At 32.8% G+C, this 17,882-nt stretch overlaps 1 protein-coding gene across 1 annotated transcript in view; it reads right to left on the bottom strand.

The window, feature by feature from the left end:
* Nucleotides 1-7,060: 7,060 nt before the first annotated feature.
* The window catches only part of LOC105220982 (glucose transporter type 1), a 58,178-nt gene continuing 47,356 nt past the window's right edge, over nt 7,061-17,882 (bottom strand). The window contains 5 exon segments of the mRNA XM_054228396.1: nt 7,061-8,794; nt 8,849-9,384; nt 9,550-9,701; nt 9,774-10,146; nt 15,490-15,593. Of these exon segments, the coding sequence (XP_054084371.1) occupies nt 7,265-8,794; nt 8,849-9,384; nt 9,550-9,701; nt 9,774-10,146; nt 15,490-15,593 (2,695 nt within the window). The 3' untranslated portion in view covers nt 7,061-7,264.

Here is a 17,882-nt window from a genome sequence, read left to right as displayed (position 1 = left end):
TTAACGGTAATTACTAATTACAGGTAATTAACTGCACAGTTTACTATTAAATATTTTTCATTACGTAAATCAAGTAATTGTGTAAAAAATATGTCTAAATTACAATAAAAAATTTGGAAACAAATATTTTTAAAATTTTCATACAACTGACTTACATAACTGCCCACTATTCAAAGAATTTTGTATGCCAAATCTATTTTAATTTTAAACAGTAAATGTTATTTATATTTACTATCATTGCTTATGCTTCAACTATTATTACAAGTTCTAAGTTTTATATGGTTTTCATTATTATTATTATTATATGTATGTATGTATATATGTTATTTAAATATTCAAGTGCAATAAAATTATACCGTTACGAGTTATATATTCACTACCGTTTTAGTTTTTAATATTTTAATTACAATGTATTTTTGTTACATTTTTGTTTTTTTTTTATAATTTTATAATTTGATTTTTAATTTTATGTCTTCTATTATCATTTAATATGTACAAAAAGAACATAACTTTGTTGTCGCTATTTTCACTTTAAAAACCTTTTTTGGCAGTGCATTGAAAATTTTAACTATTTACGAAATGTCTTAAATCATTATGCGATTGGTCTTTGTTTGTTTTTGTTTTTGTATTTTTATTTTATTTATTTTTGCTTTTGTTGCATTTTATTTTTGCTATTTATTTGTGTCTTCTTTAATTTAATGTCATTTCACTATTTTTATTTATTTATTTTTTTTTTAATTTTTAAATTTCTATTGTTATTGTTTTGCTCCTTTCTTCTTGGTTAACTGTGGCGCTAATGTTGTTGTGGTTTTCTGTTTTTTTTTTGTTTTTAATTTTAACACTATTTCCTTTCGTTTCATTACAATTAATTTGCCTATTTACTTTATTATATTTGTTAATAGCTACGATTATTGTTGTCACTAATTTAAATTAATTTAATTATTTTTTATTTAATATAATTAATTTTTTTGCAATTAATTATTTTTAATTATTTATGTTTTCTAATTTTATTAAACTTATATTTACATACAGTGTTGTTTCGCACAAGGTACATTCGATTTGAATTGTTTTTCCTTTTTTTAATTAAATAATTATTTTATAATTCTGTTTTCGTCTTCGTGTTGTTGTAACACATACTTTTCGAACTTGATTTTTTCTTTGAATTTTCGTTTAAATTATTCTTAGCTTAATTAATTACTCAAATACGCCTATACATGTGTGTGTGTGTGTTTTACTTAAAGAAATGCAAAAGTGAGAAACATACAACAACAACAAATTGCTTGTTCAAACAAATGAAGAGACTTAAACGATTTTTGTTTTTGGTTTTTGTATTTGTTACCTTTTCTTCATTTCATTTTAATGGAAGACAGTAGTCGTATTTGTAAAAAAAATTCACACAAAATATTGCACACCGATTGCGAATGCGAAATTCTTAGTTCGAAATGCGAGCAGTGCTTTTAGAAATATGTTGAAGTGGCATGTGTGTGCTTTGTGAACTTTTAAGTGCTTTTCGTATGTTTTTTTTTTAATTTTATTTTTATTAATTTCCGCCATTTAAATGTTTTTAAAGAGAAATTAATACGCAGTATTATTTTAAAAATTATAGGAACTTTATAGCATGAAGCTGCAGTGGTGTGTGTATGAAGTGTGCGCTCTTAAAGCTTAAAGCTCATAAAATTGAATGTGGAATATCAAAATGTGTGTTACGTGGCATTGGTTTAAATATCAAAAACAATAATTGAAAGTAATAAAACAATTAGAAACAGAAATAAATTTTCAAAAATATAAAAATAAAATGTTTAAATTAAAAAAAAAAAAATTTAAATAACTTTTCTTAAAACACATTTTTTTCTAAAAATAGATGTATATTTTTACAAAAAAAGTTTTTATTTTTATCCAAAAAAAATACAGATCAAATTTTGCTTTTAGTTTTTTCTAAAAACAAGTATTTCCAAAAAAATTTTTTTTTTAATAAAACAAAAAAATTATTTGTAATTAATAATATAATTAATTTTTATTTGCAAAAAAAAAATTTAAAAGAATATTTTTTTACAAAAAAATTTGTTTCACTAAAAAATACGGATAAATGTTTTTTTATATTTCTCAAAAAAAAAAAATACAAATAAATTTTTTTTTTTTCAAAAAATAAGTATTTCCAAAAAAAAAAAAATTAAAACAAAAAAAATAAACATTTTTTTAAAATTAATATTATGATTAATTTTTATTTCCAAAAAAAGAATTAAAAAATATTTTTTTACAAAAAAATGTATACTTTTCCAAAAAACAAACTTTTTTTATTTTTTTTCCAAAGAAAATATTAAAAAAAAAATTAAAACAAAAAAATTTAAATATTTTTTTTTAAATTAATATTATAATTAATTTTTTTTCCAAAAAATAAAAAAAAATATTAAAAAAAAAAAAAATTTAATATAAAAAATATATATACATATATAAAAAAAAATTTTAATATTTAAAATTTTTTGTTTTTAATATTTTTTTTAATACTATTTTTTTTTTGTTTTTTTATCAAATAAAAAAAATTATATATTTTTATCGAAAAAAATTATATCTGCATAATTTCAGTGTTGTTTTTAATTGTATTTGTAAGTTACTAAACTACTTTCACATGGCGAGTGCGTACTTAAATCTGTAGATTACTCCCTAAATACTTGAATTTTTTTATATGTTGTTGTTTTTATTTAATGTTGTAAACTATTACGCATGCACTTTGCTCTTTATCTCATATTCTTTGTTATTTTTTATTTATTTCTTTTTTTAATTTTCAACTAATATTTTTTGTTGTAATTCATTTTTTATATATTAATCATTACTTTTGCTGAATTGATATTACAAAATTGCGTCATTTCAAATTCCATTCGTTTTACAACTGAAGTCGTCTAACATCACTACACATTTACTTATTATAAATCTACACTTTATCGTTATTTAGAATATTTTTTTGCAATTTCTTAAAATTAATATTTTTATAAGTATAATTCATACAATATATAAGAAACGTAATCTATAAATAATCGAGTAAGAATGTGTCGTAGTCAGTTTTGTGAAAAGTAAAAGCTTTTTAGAACATAAATGAACACACAATTAGATCAGACTTGAAGTTAAAGAAAACTGTTAATTTAGTGAAAGAGTAGTATGCCGCAGATCTTAATGTGACTTAGCATGACTTTTATAATCTTAATCCCAAAATGTTTTCCAGAGAATTTCACAAATTATTGTTCGAAGGTCAAAAAAAGTTACAGATGAACGGTAACTTGAAAAAAGCTTTATTTTAAGCTTCAAGGAATACAGCTTTTTCAGACAACTAAAACCATTTGAAAATCAACTTTTGATACAGTCATCATATTCAACAGTTTTTGAAGTAAAATATCACAAGTCAAGAATACATATGTATGCATCAATTCCGAAATGGGTTGCTGCCTCTTTACAAGACATTTTATTCAAGTGAAACTACTACCATAGCCATACTGTCGACTATGTTTTCGATTCAAAATACTTTAGAGAGTAGCGAATCGAACAAACAGCAAATGGTCCCTTGCGCTAAATTCAATCGAACTTTGGTCAAATGTAATTATTGTTATGAACTATTCCTCGTTACCGATTAATTCAAAACTTTGGATCTTGTTCTTGTGGAAGGAGTCGACCAAAAGTCAAATATGTAAAACGGGTGTAGCCTTTAAAACTGATATCAAGAGATTAAGATCAAAAGAGATCAGGTTCATAGTTAATGTGCCCTCTTGCAGCTATTAGATATAAGGGAGGAGTTTTAATGGTGAACTGTATATAGTAGCTGTTCGATATCAAACGAGCTTTCAGACAATGTGATTCACTATCGTGTGACTTCTTTAACTTGATGCTGGAACTTGATGTGTACATCAGAAGTGACGACACTGGGAGCTTTCGACAGGAAAATTTTACGTAAACGACGAATACCGCAGACGATGGAACGATTAGTTCTGCGAATAAAAAGACAGTGGCTACGCTGGCTAGGTCATGTTGTCCGAATGGACGAAAACACTCCAGCACTGAAAGTGTTCGATGCAGTACCCGCCGGAGGAAGCCGTGGAAGGGGAAGGCCTCCACTCTCGGTTGGAGGGACCATGTGGAGAGCGACCTGGTTACACTTGGGATGTCCAACTTTCGCCGAACTGCGAGGGAAAGAGATTAGTGGCTTTCATCGATTCGGCTATAACCGGCTAAACGGTTTCCACGCCAATCACATATGACGTAAAATATCATCTGTCGCTAAACAAATAAGCGCTTTTTAGTCTAGTTTTTCCGAATACAACCGATTACGAGGTCTGCTATATATATTTCTGGCCTAGGCAACACCAATCTGACATTTCCATTGGAAAGTTTGACATTTTTTAGCATTAAAAAAATTGTACAACGAATTCAATCGTGGCCGACGCTCGCTCAAAGACGAATTCCGTGAAGGTCGTCCAAAAACAGCCGTTGTGCCAGAAAACATCGATGCCGTACGTGAACTGATATTGCAAGACCGTCATGTAACATACCTTCAGATAGAGGCATGCCTATGCATTTCTCCCACCAGCATACATTCGATATTGCATGAACACCTGGCCGTAAAAAGGGTTGTTCTCGTTGGATCCTGCACAATTTGACAATTGCTCAAAAAAGGCTAAAAAAAAGTGCTTCGAAAATTGCTTTGAGCGCATGCAAAAGTGTATAAATCTTGATGGAGAATATTTTGAAAAACAATAAAACCATTTTCGTTGATAAATATTCCTATTTAATATTTTCATTTTTAGGCCAGAAATATATGTAGCAGCCCTCGTATATAGCTTACTCAGAAATAACATTTTTTTATTATTTTTTACCTCGAAAAGGTTCGCAGTGCGTGAAGAACAAAGAAGAACTATGATGGCTTGGATTTTCGAGGAATAAATTCGTGGAATTAATAAAAAATTGTATTCAAAATTTTGGAAAAATAACTTAGCTATGCTAGGAAAGATCACGATTGGAATTTAATTAATCTCATGATGGGGCGCCAAATTATAACAAATCCCGCTCATGTGAACCTGGAAATTGTTCAATAGAAGCGCTCTCATCAATGCAATATTAGCAATGAAGTGATACAGAAGGAGAACAGTTTTCAGTTTCTTTAAGCTTTCAAAATTACAATAATGAGAAATAAAACTCCAGAAATGCAGTGTGACACCGGCAGTGAATTTGAAACAAAAATATTAATAATAGAATTAATAATTCCTAAAATGTGTTCTATATTAATAATAAATTTATTGCCGCATATATTTCTAGTGTGTTTTGTGGACCCAGGGGTTTCAGATTTTTGAAAAAAAGTCAATGTGCGCTTTAACATATGCTTACGAGTACTGCAATGCTGCAATCTTTTAAGGGCTTTATTTTTTTTTTGTTATTATTTATTGTTTTTGTAAATTAACTGTACTGCATGTTTGCTATGTATTTAATTTTTTTATAGTTTTTTTGTTTTTGCTTGGGTTTTTCGGATATAATTGGAAAGTACGTGTTCCTATGCCATGAATTACATTGTTTGTATGCATATTGTTTGTTGTTGTTTTTCTGTATAACTATTTTCTGTTTTTTTTATATATTTTATTAACTAATACAAATTGATTTATTTATGTATAACTTACGCTATGGGTTCTCACAATAATCACCTATTTATTTTGTTTGCCTTATTGAATTTATGTTTTTTTTTTGTTTTTCTTTTATCATTTAATTAAAATAGTCGTTGTGTCACAATTTCGCATTTAATTTTTTGTTTGCTTTTAGATGCTCGAGTGTTTTTTTGCTTTTGTTTTTTTATTTTTTGTTTTTGAATTATTAAAGTATAACTGTTTATTTTGTAATTTTAATTTTAGTTGCTTTTCGCGCCAAGCAGTCGTCGCCTGCTGTTCTTGTGTTCCGGGCAAATTTGTTTGCAAGCGTTTACCGTTATTGTTTGTATGCCTTTATGTGTGTGTGTGTGTCTAGTGTATTTTTGTATGTGGTATAAAAGAGCGTGCGCTGCCACGCCCCCAACAACAACTCACACAGCACTTGGCAACTCACTAATTTTAATTTGTGTGCATACTTAATTTGGCATTTAATTGGGGTGTTGCCACACTTTTGCATTTCTTATACATATTACTCAACTTCTATGGTTTTTGCATACATTCGCATATTTGTTTTTTTTTTTTTTTTTTTTTTGGTTTCTGTTTAACAGTTATATTTTTTTTGTTTGGCAGTGAACAAAGTAAATAATTTACGCCTGCTTATGCACCTATGTACTACACTCAATTCAAATAACTGTATAACACGATGCACCTGTGTTCGTGCATATTGAACATTAGCATTCTCTTTTTCTTCTTTCTCTTCTTCTTCAAGTTTTCAGTACTTATCTACAGCTTACTGCATTTTATTGCTTTTCAAGATTGATTTGGTCTCCATTTATTGAATTTGGAGTTATTTTTTTTTGTTTTTGTATTTTCTAATGTCAGCCGCTCACCGCACGCCGTACGCTTGACGCTCACTGCTTGATCTTGTGTAGATCCAGCTTGATTGTGTAACAACAAATAATGTCAATAGATTGCTTAAGTTTATATGCGATGATTGAATGAAGTTGATGTCTCTAGAACACCGATTTAAGCCGAAGAATACGCTGGAAGTTTTTAAATCTAGTTCTAAATCAAATAACGGTACTTCGTGATCTCGAAAATCAACACGAGAACTCGTTGAAAGCTTCGTGTCGCAATTGCCAGCTTCGGAAGTCGTTAAATCTAGTGCTAGACCACATAACGGTACTTAATGATCTCGAAAATCAGCACGAGAGCGCGTTGAAAACTTCGTTGGTAATCGCCGTGTGTCAATTTGCTACCTTCAGAAGTCGTTAAATCTAGTTCTAGCTCACATAATGGTAATTTACGATTACCACGAAAATCAGCATAAAGGTAAATGAGAGTTCATCGCCAGCTTCGCTACTCTTTGTACTGCGCCGACCACCGCTTCAATTCCCACCTTCATCCAAACTAAACGCGCGTCGGTTGAGCGCCACGACCACATACCGCTTGCCAAAGTATGGAGAATCTGCACAAAATAGAGACACGTATACACATAGCAAACTTTTACAAATCTTCGCGCTGGCGAAGCATCGTTCAAACGATCCGCATGTGTGTTGGATGCGTCGACAAACGAACGATGCACGATTGCTGTTCGCTTAATGATCGCGGCACATCGTTTGTGTCGAATCGTTCGATCGGCTTGCTCACTTTTTGCGCAGGAAATCGGTATATTTGCGTGCACGCTTGCGCACCTTTTTGAATGCATTGCTGATCTTAAAGCTTTCGGTGAATTGCTGATGCTGATGATATTGCGTGTGATTGTGATAATGATTGCTGGGTGATTGCTGTTGATCGGCGCCATGCGCCTGATAATGAAAATATGGATGATGTGTATTCACATAGGACGCTGCGGCGGGGTTAATGGAAGCCGACAAACATGGTGAGGAGGCTGGCGATGCGGGCGACAATGGTGAACGTGGTGTTGGTGAAAACTGACAGCTGCCACGACACGAGATCAAATTGTGATCGGATGCGGCATCGAAGGATTCGAATGAGACACCTGTGGGCACAGGCGATTGCAGTAGCGATGAGTGTTGACCATCGCTTGTGGCGGTGATTGTTGGTGAGCCACAAGTGGCGCTAGAGCAGCCACCGATAGCGCCTTCCTCTTCGCCAACTGCAGCACTGCCGGCAGTGCTGGTGAAGTCTTTGGGCAGCTCACCGATGCCCAGCGGCTTGTCGAACTGCGAGTTTGCCGACATATTGGTATAGTCGTAGCTTGGGTAAGTGTATGGCAGGTAGCCGCTGTGATGCGCCTCGGTTGAGACGGCGACCGTATCACCGCCGCGCGTGGTGTTAATGAACTTGACTTCATTGGCATTGCGTTCGGTGTAGTTGCCGAAGACGATGTTGATGTTATTCGTGCTAGACGAGAGGTTTATGTTGGTTGGCGAGAGTGGTGTGCTGCTACAAGAGGACGCGGCACAGGCTGTAGCGCCCTCCGACTCACCAACGGATGTGCCAGCGGCGGTTGAATTCTGATTTAGATTTGTCTCTTTGCTGGAGTTGCGTCGAAAACAGAACTCATAGCCGCGCACGCTGTCACCACCCTCCGAGGAAGCGGCACCGGTATTGTTGTTGGCGAAATTGTTTTTATACTGAAACTCCAAAGCATTGCTGGGCTGGAATGGATAGTTTTTAGAATTGTTCAACACATCACTAGACTGTTGATTGCCCTTTGAGAGATATTGATGTATGTCTTCACTGGTGATCTGCAGATCTTGATCGAGGTAGGTGTTACATTGGATGTAGTTATTGCAACAGTTATTGTAGGAGTCCGCCTCCTGATGGAATAGCACCGTGGTCGAAGTCTCTTCAAAATCACAGTTTATAGGACTCTCGCGGCACTTGCGCGCCGCCGCTGCAGCCGAAGTGCTAGGACGCTCGTCGTGCGCATGCTTACGGCTGCTGTGTTGCATGGTGTAAGAACGATGCTCGCTGCGGTGTTCGCTGCGATGCTCACATTTAGTAGGTTTCGGCTCACGTGACACACGTGGTTGCTCATCCGCAGAAGTCCACGGATCTTTGGTGTCCGCATCGCCCACCGCGCGTTCGAATTCAGTTGGAGATTTACCATCGGCCAGGAAGCTCCAACGTATTGGTGATGGTGAGCAGGCATACTCGGGCAGATCATTGCTCAGCGCATCTTTTGATGTCTGCCGTTCGATGGTCACCTTTGAGGGTGAGACCACAATTTTGCCACCACTACCACGTTTATCCAAATCGGCGGCATCGATACCCATTTGTTTGGCACGATCAAAAACGGAAGTTAGCGAACCGGGTTGACTGCTTGGACGTCCGGCGTTCAAGCCACGCAAAGAGATCGATGTGTAACTAGGCTGCCGCTGGTGCAAACGACGTTTGCGTAAGGCAACCGACGCTGACTTAATGGAATTATTGCGACTGAGCGATGAGCGTGAGCCATACAGACTAGTCGAATCAGTTTGATAGCAATAATCCGAAGAGGTGCAACAAGACGAGGGACGGCGTGTAGAACCGTACAGATCCTCGGCGAAATATTGTGCGAGCTCAGTGCGCGAAGAATTGCAACATGTCTTGCGCACCAAGATCTCTTGCACCTCGCGATCCACACAGGTTGGATCGTGGCATGTGTTCAGCGATGTGCTGGAAATATCTGTGGCCGAACGATGTCGTCGTGTGCAGCTGCTGCCATGTGTATGGCTGTGATGCCGATTTGTGGAACGCGGTTCACTGTGTTGGCTATGTCCGTGTGGACCATGTAAGCTTGAGTTACCGCTGCCGCCTCCGCCTCCTGCATTACCATTACTGTTCCCATTTCCGTTCTGTTGCTGGTGACTGTGACGCGAACGTCGCCGTCGATGATTATGCTGATGTGAATGATGTGGATGATGCGTGGATGAGGTTTGCGCATTGGCTGCGGGGCGTGGTGGATGCGTTAGTGATGAACGCGTTAGCGAATCGGTTTCGTGCATATGATGATGCGATTGATGCGGTGATGAGTGTTGGCTGTGCGAGTGATGACTGTGCGGCGATGTGTGGCGACTATGGTGTGGACTGTGACTGTGCTTGCGTTGCGGTTGGTGGCGGTGCGGCGTCGGTGTGGTGGAGGACTGTTGAAGCGGTTCCGCGTAAGCAATGTGGCTGTGACAGTGAGTTGGCTGGTGCATATATGGCAGATCGCCGTGCTGTTGTTGTTGCTGTTGCAATTGCTGCAGGTGCGCTTGCGTGTCGTCACATACAATATCCTTATCATAGCTACAATGTACGTGATGATGTTGCTGTGTCTGCTGTTGCTGTTGCTGCTGCTGTTGTTGTTGTTGGCGTGAAGTTTTCGCTTGTGTTTGGTGTTGTTGATGTGGGTATTGTTGGTGTTGTTCAGCATTCGTTGAATGTACACTGGCAGTTTCAGGAGGTGAGGCGTTCCTCAGTCAAGGCCCGCTGTTCGGGCAGACAGGTATTTGCTGACGATGGTGATGGGGCGCAGAGGCACCGCTCCGGCCCTGGAGTGTATTTCGGCCGCCTTCTAAACAACGCTCGGATGCAGCTACACGTGTTTTGCATAAATAAAATGAAAATTCCATCAAAATGTGTTTAACAGTTGAATGAAAAGCGTAAAAATATAGACGGTGAAAGCAAGTGTGTGTGTATTGAAAAGGCGGCACAAAGCTTCTTCGAATTAATATCGCAGTCGCAGAAACTTTGTGTCAGTGTATGTGTGTCTATAGCAAGAAAGCATTGTGTGTGTGTTCTCCTCTGTAAAGCATTATAAATAAGATTTCTTCTATATTAAAACTAAGAGGTCGCATGCAACTTGGAAATCTCATGCTATCAAAATCGCATGCGATATATTTAGGAATATATGAGAACTGATATAATGTTTCTAAATGTCATCGCTCAATGAAGGCATGCTTATATATCTTTATATATAATGAGTTATATATTACTTTTATCGAATTATATAATGAAAGTGATTTAATGTACCGTTATTTTCAATGAATGGACGATATAGGGATGGTAGTGAAGAAAGAAAAAGGCAAATATTATATATTTTTTGTTTATACATGGAGTTAGGTTAGAGTTCTAGGCTGAACACCGCACCAAAAATCGCACTTGAACAGCTTAAATACCAGTCTTTGTAATCTTTTGTATTGAGGAAGCGTCTTCAGCCTAAAAGAAATCTTTTGATGAGACAAAAGCGAACTAATCGTTATTGTTCTACTACATATTATAGAGAATGTGTAAGGCAACCGACCCTGTGGTCTGGATCAGTATATTTACTTCTTAGTGGCAGCAATGACCGCTTGAAAGAGAAAGCAAAGGTAAGGAAATCACAGTATACGACAGAAGACTACCCCCAAACCTGCCATCTGAGCTTAAAAAGCTAACTCAGCGGTTCGAATATAGAGCGCCCTGGGTTATGTGTCGAATAGTCCTAACCATAATTGGTATTAAGTACTTATAGAGCTCAGAACGGCGAATGCATGTCTTCAAAGAGTACGGTAAAACCTGTATGAACAGTTAATTCGGAGATTCTGGTATATATTGTTAAAATATTAACCCATCATAAATATCACATTTCCGATCACCAGAAGTATTAACGAAAATATTAACTTGTTTTAGAACTGATATCCAGATTATAAAATCACAAAATACTGAAAGAGGTATTTCACTCATCCGTGTTCCATGTCACTAGATGATATATATATGCTCTAAATCTTAAAAAAAGTACCCAAATCGTAAATAATAAACTGCTGAGGTGACATCATTTAACGGAAAACTGACCCGAGTTTGTTTCGGGTGTATAAACCCAGACGTGATGAGAACTATTACATAAATCTATTACATAAAGATGAAAATCTTTTCTGATGAGTTTTTTAGCGACAACGAACGGTCGGAATTATCAGTCAAGAGTAAAATTCCTTTATATTATTAGTACATGGGAACCATATTCGAGAGGCAGAAGTTTTCAAAGGTATGCATTTTGGGTTTGTCGGGATTTGGGTCGTCGATAAATGAATTGTTTCAGTTTGTGCTCGTATTGTCAGATCATGAGTATTTTGGCGACCCTTGCTAGCTGAACAATTCATAAAATCCCCTTATGAAACGGTTATTCGGTTCTATGAATTGCATTTTTGGGCAGGAATACTTTGATAGGAAAAGTGAAGACTGGTCTTGATCTCTAAAATATATTTACCTCCTACCCAAATTTTAAATTAAGATACAATTTGTTGTTGCGAAAAGGAGTTTATTCAATTGAACTGCAATCAGAAACAATCTAATGATTAAATCATTAAAATTTGTCTAAGGATATCGGAAACGACGAAAACCTTCTTTTGAAATACTATACTATATATCTAAGCATTATAAAATTTGAGTTATGTTGTTTTTACGTATTCGGTAAAAATATATGACCTTTTGGAAGTAAAAAAAAATATTTAATTGTCATTCGATCAACTTGCTTGTCTGATAAGGATACAAATGCGTATAAATTGGGATTTTTCACTGCTTCCACTAACATAGCAGGGTACTGTATGCGAATGCGTGAGTGTACGTGTGTTGTGTGTGTGCTTTTGTTGTGCATTAGTATGCTGCGGCTGCTGGTGTCTCGTTTGTTATTCAATGTTTTTTTGCTTCTGTTTTGACATTAATAATTTTGCAGTGAGCTTTTGTTTTGTTGTTGTGAACGTGAAAGTACGACAACTGCAACTGAACGCTACCTGACATCCTGCCGTGCGCCGAATGTCGCCGAAAGCTGTCGCGATCGTACGCATCGTACTCGTAGTGACACTTGCGCACCGGCACCGGCGTGTGTATGTTCGTGCCGTAGTTGGTGTAACAGGTTGTACTGCCGGCCAGACTCGTTGTCGGACCCAGAAGATTGGTGCTATCGCTTAACGGATATGGACCCATACCTTCAACCGTTAATGAGAACGAGGTGGTTCCAAACACTTCTTAGTTAGATATTTGAATTTTCATATGTGGATCGTTTAAGATTTATTTTTTTCAAATAGGAATTTGTCGTGGGAAATAATTTCATTGTGTGTTTGTGTATAGTTTTTTTAGATTTTTTTTCGAAAAATTTCGCACATTTTTGTATTTTTTGTTGGTATGTAGCCCATACAATATTCATTTAGTTCCGATTTGTTAGGTGAATGCAATTTCATTGGTGTTTTTGTTTGATGGAAATGTGCCATATTTTTTTTTTTGTTTTTTTTTTTGTTTTAGTGTTCAAATAAAATTTATCACGCCAGATTGTAGCGTTGATGTTCCGCAGACGCATTTGTTGTTTTTGCAAAGTTTGATATATTTATTCCAATAGTATAACCCAGTAAGTTTGTGATATCATGCATTTAAATATTTTACCGTAAATCAAGTAGTTATGCCAAATTGTTTGAAAAATATGAAGAATAATTAGTCGATATATTTTAAAACTATTTTATAATAAATGAGAATACAACATAAAACTACTTTTTTCCTCTACAAAACAAAGACACGACATATAAGGCTGCATACAAGGCTAATTTTATTGAAACCAAATATTACTTAATACGAAGAAATTGAGACATTCAGTGAGAAAAAAGGAGGTATAAGGAGTAAGACAACCTACAAAAGCTGAAAAAGGTGAAAATATTTGAGATAGCTCTATAGACAGAGGTATATTTTCTGTGTAAACTATTTCTGCAATCCACGGTCTTTATTGGAGATTTCTATTAGACACTTAGCTTTCCTAATAACTTCACAAAAAGAAGTTAGGGATAGCAAATATACATACAATAGATAGACCACAATTGTCAGCCAATTTAACTTAATTTTGGCAATGGGAAAATCAGAGAAAAGAGGTTAGTGTTACTTTTAACGGATTCAAATAACAAACTTTAAACACTATTGAGATAGGACCCCAGAACAAAGTATCTTTTTCATAACCAGTCGTAAGCCCCCGGAAAGTATTAATATTATATTGTATTCATGGTTGTTGGCTAACAATATAGAGCTAGATTTTCTACATAATATTATATGTTAGAATCAGAAGGTGAATATATAGACCTCGGCAGTATTCAAACTGGTTAGAAAATTATATATTTCCAAACTTGAAATTTGTATTTGCCATTATGATCAGATCTGACAACTAAAGGGGGTTTCAATAAGAGCACTCCAAAAACGGTTTGGGATTATTTATTTCTCTGATTGCACATACGATACCATTATGTATGGAACTCGATTTCTTTTGCCACCACGGGTACGCTTGCTGACGTCCAGACCCTGAAACCAATTTTCGATGGTTTTCAAGCATAAATCGGCCGATACTGTTGCAATTTCACGTCCGATATTCGTACGAAGATTATCAATCGTCGCTGGCTTGTTGGCATAGACCATAGACTTGACGTAACCCACAGGAAATAGTCCAACGGCGTCAAATCGCACGACCGAGGGGTTCAATTGACTGGACCATTTCGTGAGATAAATTTGGTTTTCAATAAATCGATTGAGACATTCGTTGTGTGGTTCGTGGCGCCGTACTGTTGGAACTACATATTGTCCTAGTCGATATCATTCAATTCGGGCCAAAAATATTCCGTTATCATTGAGTGGTAGCGATTCCCAGGTAACGTGGTCTTGATCATCACGGAAGAAGCACGGTCCAATGACGCCGCCTACACATAAACTGCACCAAATCGTAATTTTTTCTGGATGTAATGGTGACTCACGGAGTACGTGTGTCTTGCTGCCTGACCAATAACGCATATTTTGCTTATTGACGAAGCCATTCAGCCAGAAATGAGCCTCATCATAAATTGGACGTGGCGCTCTTAAAGTTAAGGCCACTGACACCGAATTTCGACACGTTGGATCGTATATCTTTCCACGATGAAATGGCAAACCTTACTGAAGAGAAATGTCAAAAGAGCGGGTAAAATATGGCGTCGTTTGCTGTTCGCTTTCGGTTTATCTGTTGTAGCTAACCTATTGAACAACTCTTTATAAAATACATATTTCCTATAATGATTGTATTCTAAAAGTGTTAATTCAGTTAAAAAATAAATTTATATATCAATATTCAAAAACTCTCTAAGCTTTAGCGAATCGAACACAGCCTATGTATAGTGGAAAGAATTGTTGCTGACTATTACGATCTCTAAGGACTCTCTTAACTGAGACTCTTAAATATAATTTTTTCTCACTGAATTTCCATTAAAATTAAGATGGCACATAAATATAAACAATGAAATTTGTATGCACAATTAAATAATAATTTATTTTTCCATTTAAATAAACAATAAACATACATATGGATATATATGATATATGTAGTAATGATTATTATGAAAATTAATAGGATATATGCATGTATTATACTATATAGTTTTAATAGTAAATGAATGCAACTAATTTCATATATGATTAAAGCATTGGTGATTGATTAGTAATGATTAGTAATATATTTGAAATAGTAATTATAGCGCTATGTATAATAGTATGAGCGAATGAATGTTGTGGTAAATTGTTAGTAATGAATTTGTGTAGGCTTCACACGTTGAACGGAAAAAAGTAATCAAAATGTAATTAATTTGTTAATTTTGTTAGTAGTTAATTGCACACGAGACACGTTTACATTTTTACGAATACATACTGCACAACAACACATTGCTTGTTTTATGTTTATTTGTTTTTGCTTTTTAGTAGATAATATATTTCTAAATTAGTAAATAGAAATTTGTTAATTTTTCTTAAGTAAGTGTATATCTATATATTTAGATTTAGTGGGTCTTTGTTAATTTGGTTAGTATAGTTTACTGTGTACACGAACACAAAAACGACAAACAATACGGTAAAAACGAAACCAACAAATTTGGTGAAAATTTTAGAAAATTGATTGTTTGATTCTTACGTGAGTCATGTTGGGTCTTTTCCTCAGATACCATCAATGCGGCATGTTCGATGCCAGAATTCATACTTTGTGGCTCCAAGCTATTTGTGCAGTTTAGCATACTCCTGAAATTCGCACACTCTACGATTATGTTTTAAGTGTATAGGATTTTCTTTTTAAATTTTGTAAAATTTCAATTGTAATTGCTTTTTTGTTTTTGTTTTTTGTTTTGTTTTTCATTTAACAGTGTGTCTAGTTTCTGTTTGTTGTTTTCTTATTTTTGTTTTATGAGTTGTATTTCTTATAGTGAAATAGAGATGTTTGCTTTAATGTTAGACTGTGTTTTTGTATATCATTGCTTCTTTTGAGTTTGACTGTGGTAAATGTTTTTTAGTGTATACCTGAGCAGTTGTGGAATCTGTGGTGTTTCGATAATCTTTCAGTTGCTTTTAAGAGGTCTCTCATTCATTTTTATAAAACCGTTATGCAATAAAATGCGCGAGAGAAATTAATAACGTTTTAAAATAAATTTAAAAGTGTTCAAACGCAAAAATTTAAAATAATTTTTTGAAATTTCTGAAAATAAAATTTAGTGAAAAAATTTGGGAGACAAAATTGCATAAAAATTTTAGTGTTTAATTTGAATTTAATTAAAATTTGATTTTCATTTTAATCCGCTTCTCATCTGTTAATATTCTAGATTTCCATGTGCTTTGAATTTAAATTAGTTTTATTTTATTTTAATTTCTAATTTAATTTCTAGTTCTAAGTTAACTTTAATCTTCATTTACATTTGCTGAATTTAATTATTCTTAATTTATTTAATAAAATTAACTTTTTCATCTAATTTCACTCAATTTATTTTAACCTATTTTCAATGTACTTAATTTTATCTGATTTGATTTATTTTTATTTAATATATTTTAATAAGATTTATTTTTTATTATTCCATTAACTTTAATGGTATTCAATTTAATTTAAGTTACATTATTTAGTTTCATGAAACCCAATTTAATTGTTTAAAAATAACTATCTCGTTCATTCGATTTAATGTATACTAATTAAAAAAAATTTTATTAAGTTGAGTTCTGTTCAATTAAAATCTTGTTCATCTAATTTCATACAATTAAATTAAATTTAATTATATCACATGTCATTTGACTTAATTTAATTGAATGAAATTTTTTAATTTTTTTTAATTATTTTGTATTATGGTATATAATTTAATTTATATTATTTAAATTTTATTAAATTTAATAGAATTGATTTTTTTATCTAATTTATCTAAATTTAATTTATGTATCTAAAATTAATGTTATTCACTTTAATTTTATTTAATTCAACTCAATTTAATGTAACTGTCTTTGTTTTACTTCATTTACTTTATTTTCTGGAAATTTTCTTAATTTAATTTAATTTAGAATATTTGAATTTAATCAAACTTAATTTACTTAAATAAAAATTAACTTTTTCATCTGATTTCACTCAACTTAATTCAGTTTATAATTATAATTTAATTTAATTTAATTTAAATTGATTTAATTTATTATATTTTTTATTTACTTTATTTGTGGAAAGATATTTTTAATCTCAATGTAATAAATTAAACATAATTTAATTGAATAAATATCTTCATCTAACTAAACTCAATTTAATTTAATTCAATTTTAAGTGAATTTAGTTTTATTTTCATTTCATTTAATTCAATTTCATTTAACTCAATTTGAGATATTTTATTAAATATTTATTTACTGTTCTCTGTTTCCATTTCCTTTTTCGAATGCAAATTAATTTTATCGTGAAAGTTAATTGAATTCAATTTAATTGCACTTCTTTAATTTAATTCAATTTAATTTTTTTATTACATATATTGACTCAATTTATAATTTTAATTTTAATTAAATTTACCTTGATATTTTAAGTTTATTTTTATAAAAAGTCAACAAATAAACATCAATTTATATTACATTTATCTTGCCATATGTTCATAATAAATAAAAAGATAAAATAAATTTAATTTAATTTCACTCAATTTAATTTAGTTTATTATTTTAATTCCATTTAATGGAAATTAATTTCATTTATTTCTTATTTAATTATTTTTGTGATATTTTTTAATCTGAATTTAATTAATTATATTAATTTAGTTGAATAAAATTAATATTTCCATCTAACGTATTATAATTCAATTTAATTTTATTTAAACTAAATTTAGTTTAATTTTCATTTCACTTAATTGAATTTGATTAAACTCAATTTGAGATATTTTATTTATTTTTTCTTTAGCGTTCTCTGCTTCAATTTCCTATTTGGAATGCAAATTTATTTTAATTTAAAAGTTAATTTAATTAAATTTAATTGCACTTCTTTAATTTAATTTAATTCAATTTAAATATATTGATTCCATTTATGAT

The sequence above is a fragment of the Zeugodacus cucurbitae genome, chromosome 4 (genome assembly GCF_028554725.1).
Source record: "Zeugodacus cucurbitae isolate PBARC_wt_2022May chromosome 4, idZeuCucr1.2, whole genome shotgun sequence".
Classification (NCBI taxonomy): Eukaryota; Metazoa; Arthropoda; class Insecta; order Diptera; family Tephritidae; genus Zeugodacus; species Zeugodacus cucurbitae.
The sequence above is the reverse complement of the archived record's forward strand: the minus strand, read 5'-3'. Positions and strand labels throughout refer to the sequence as shown.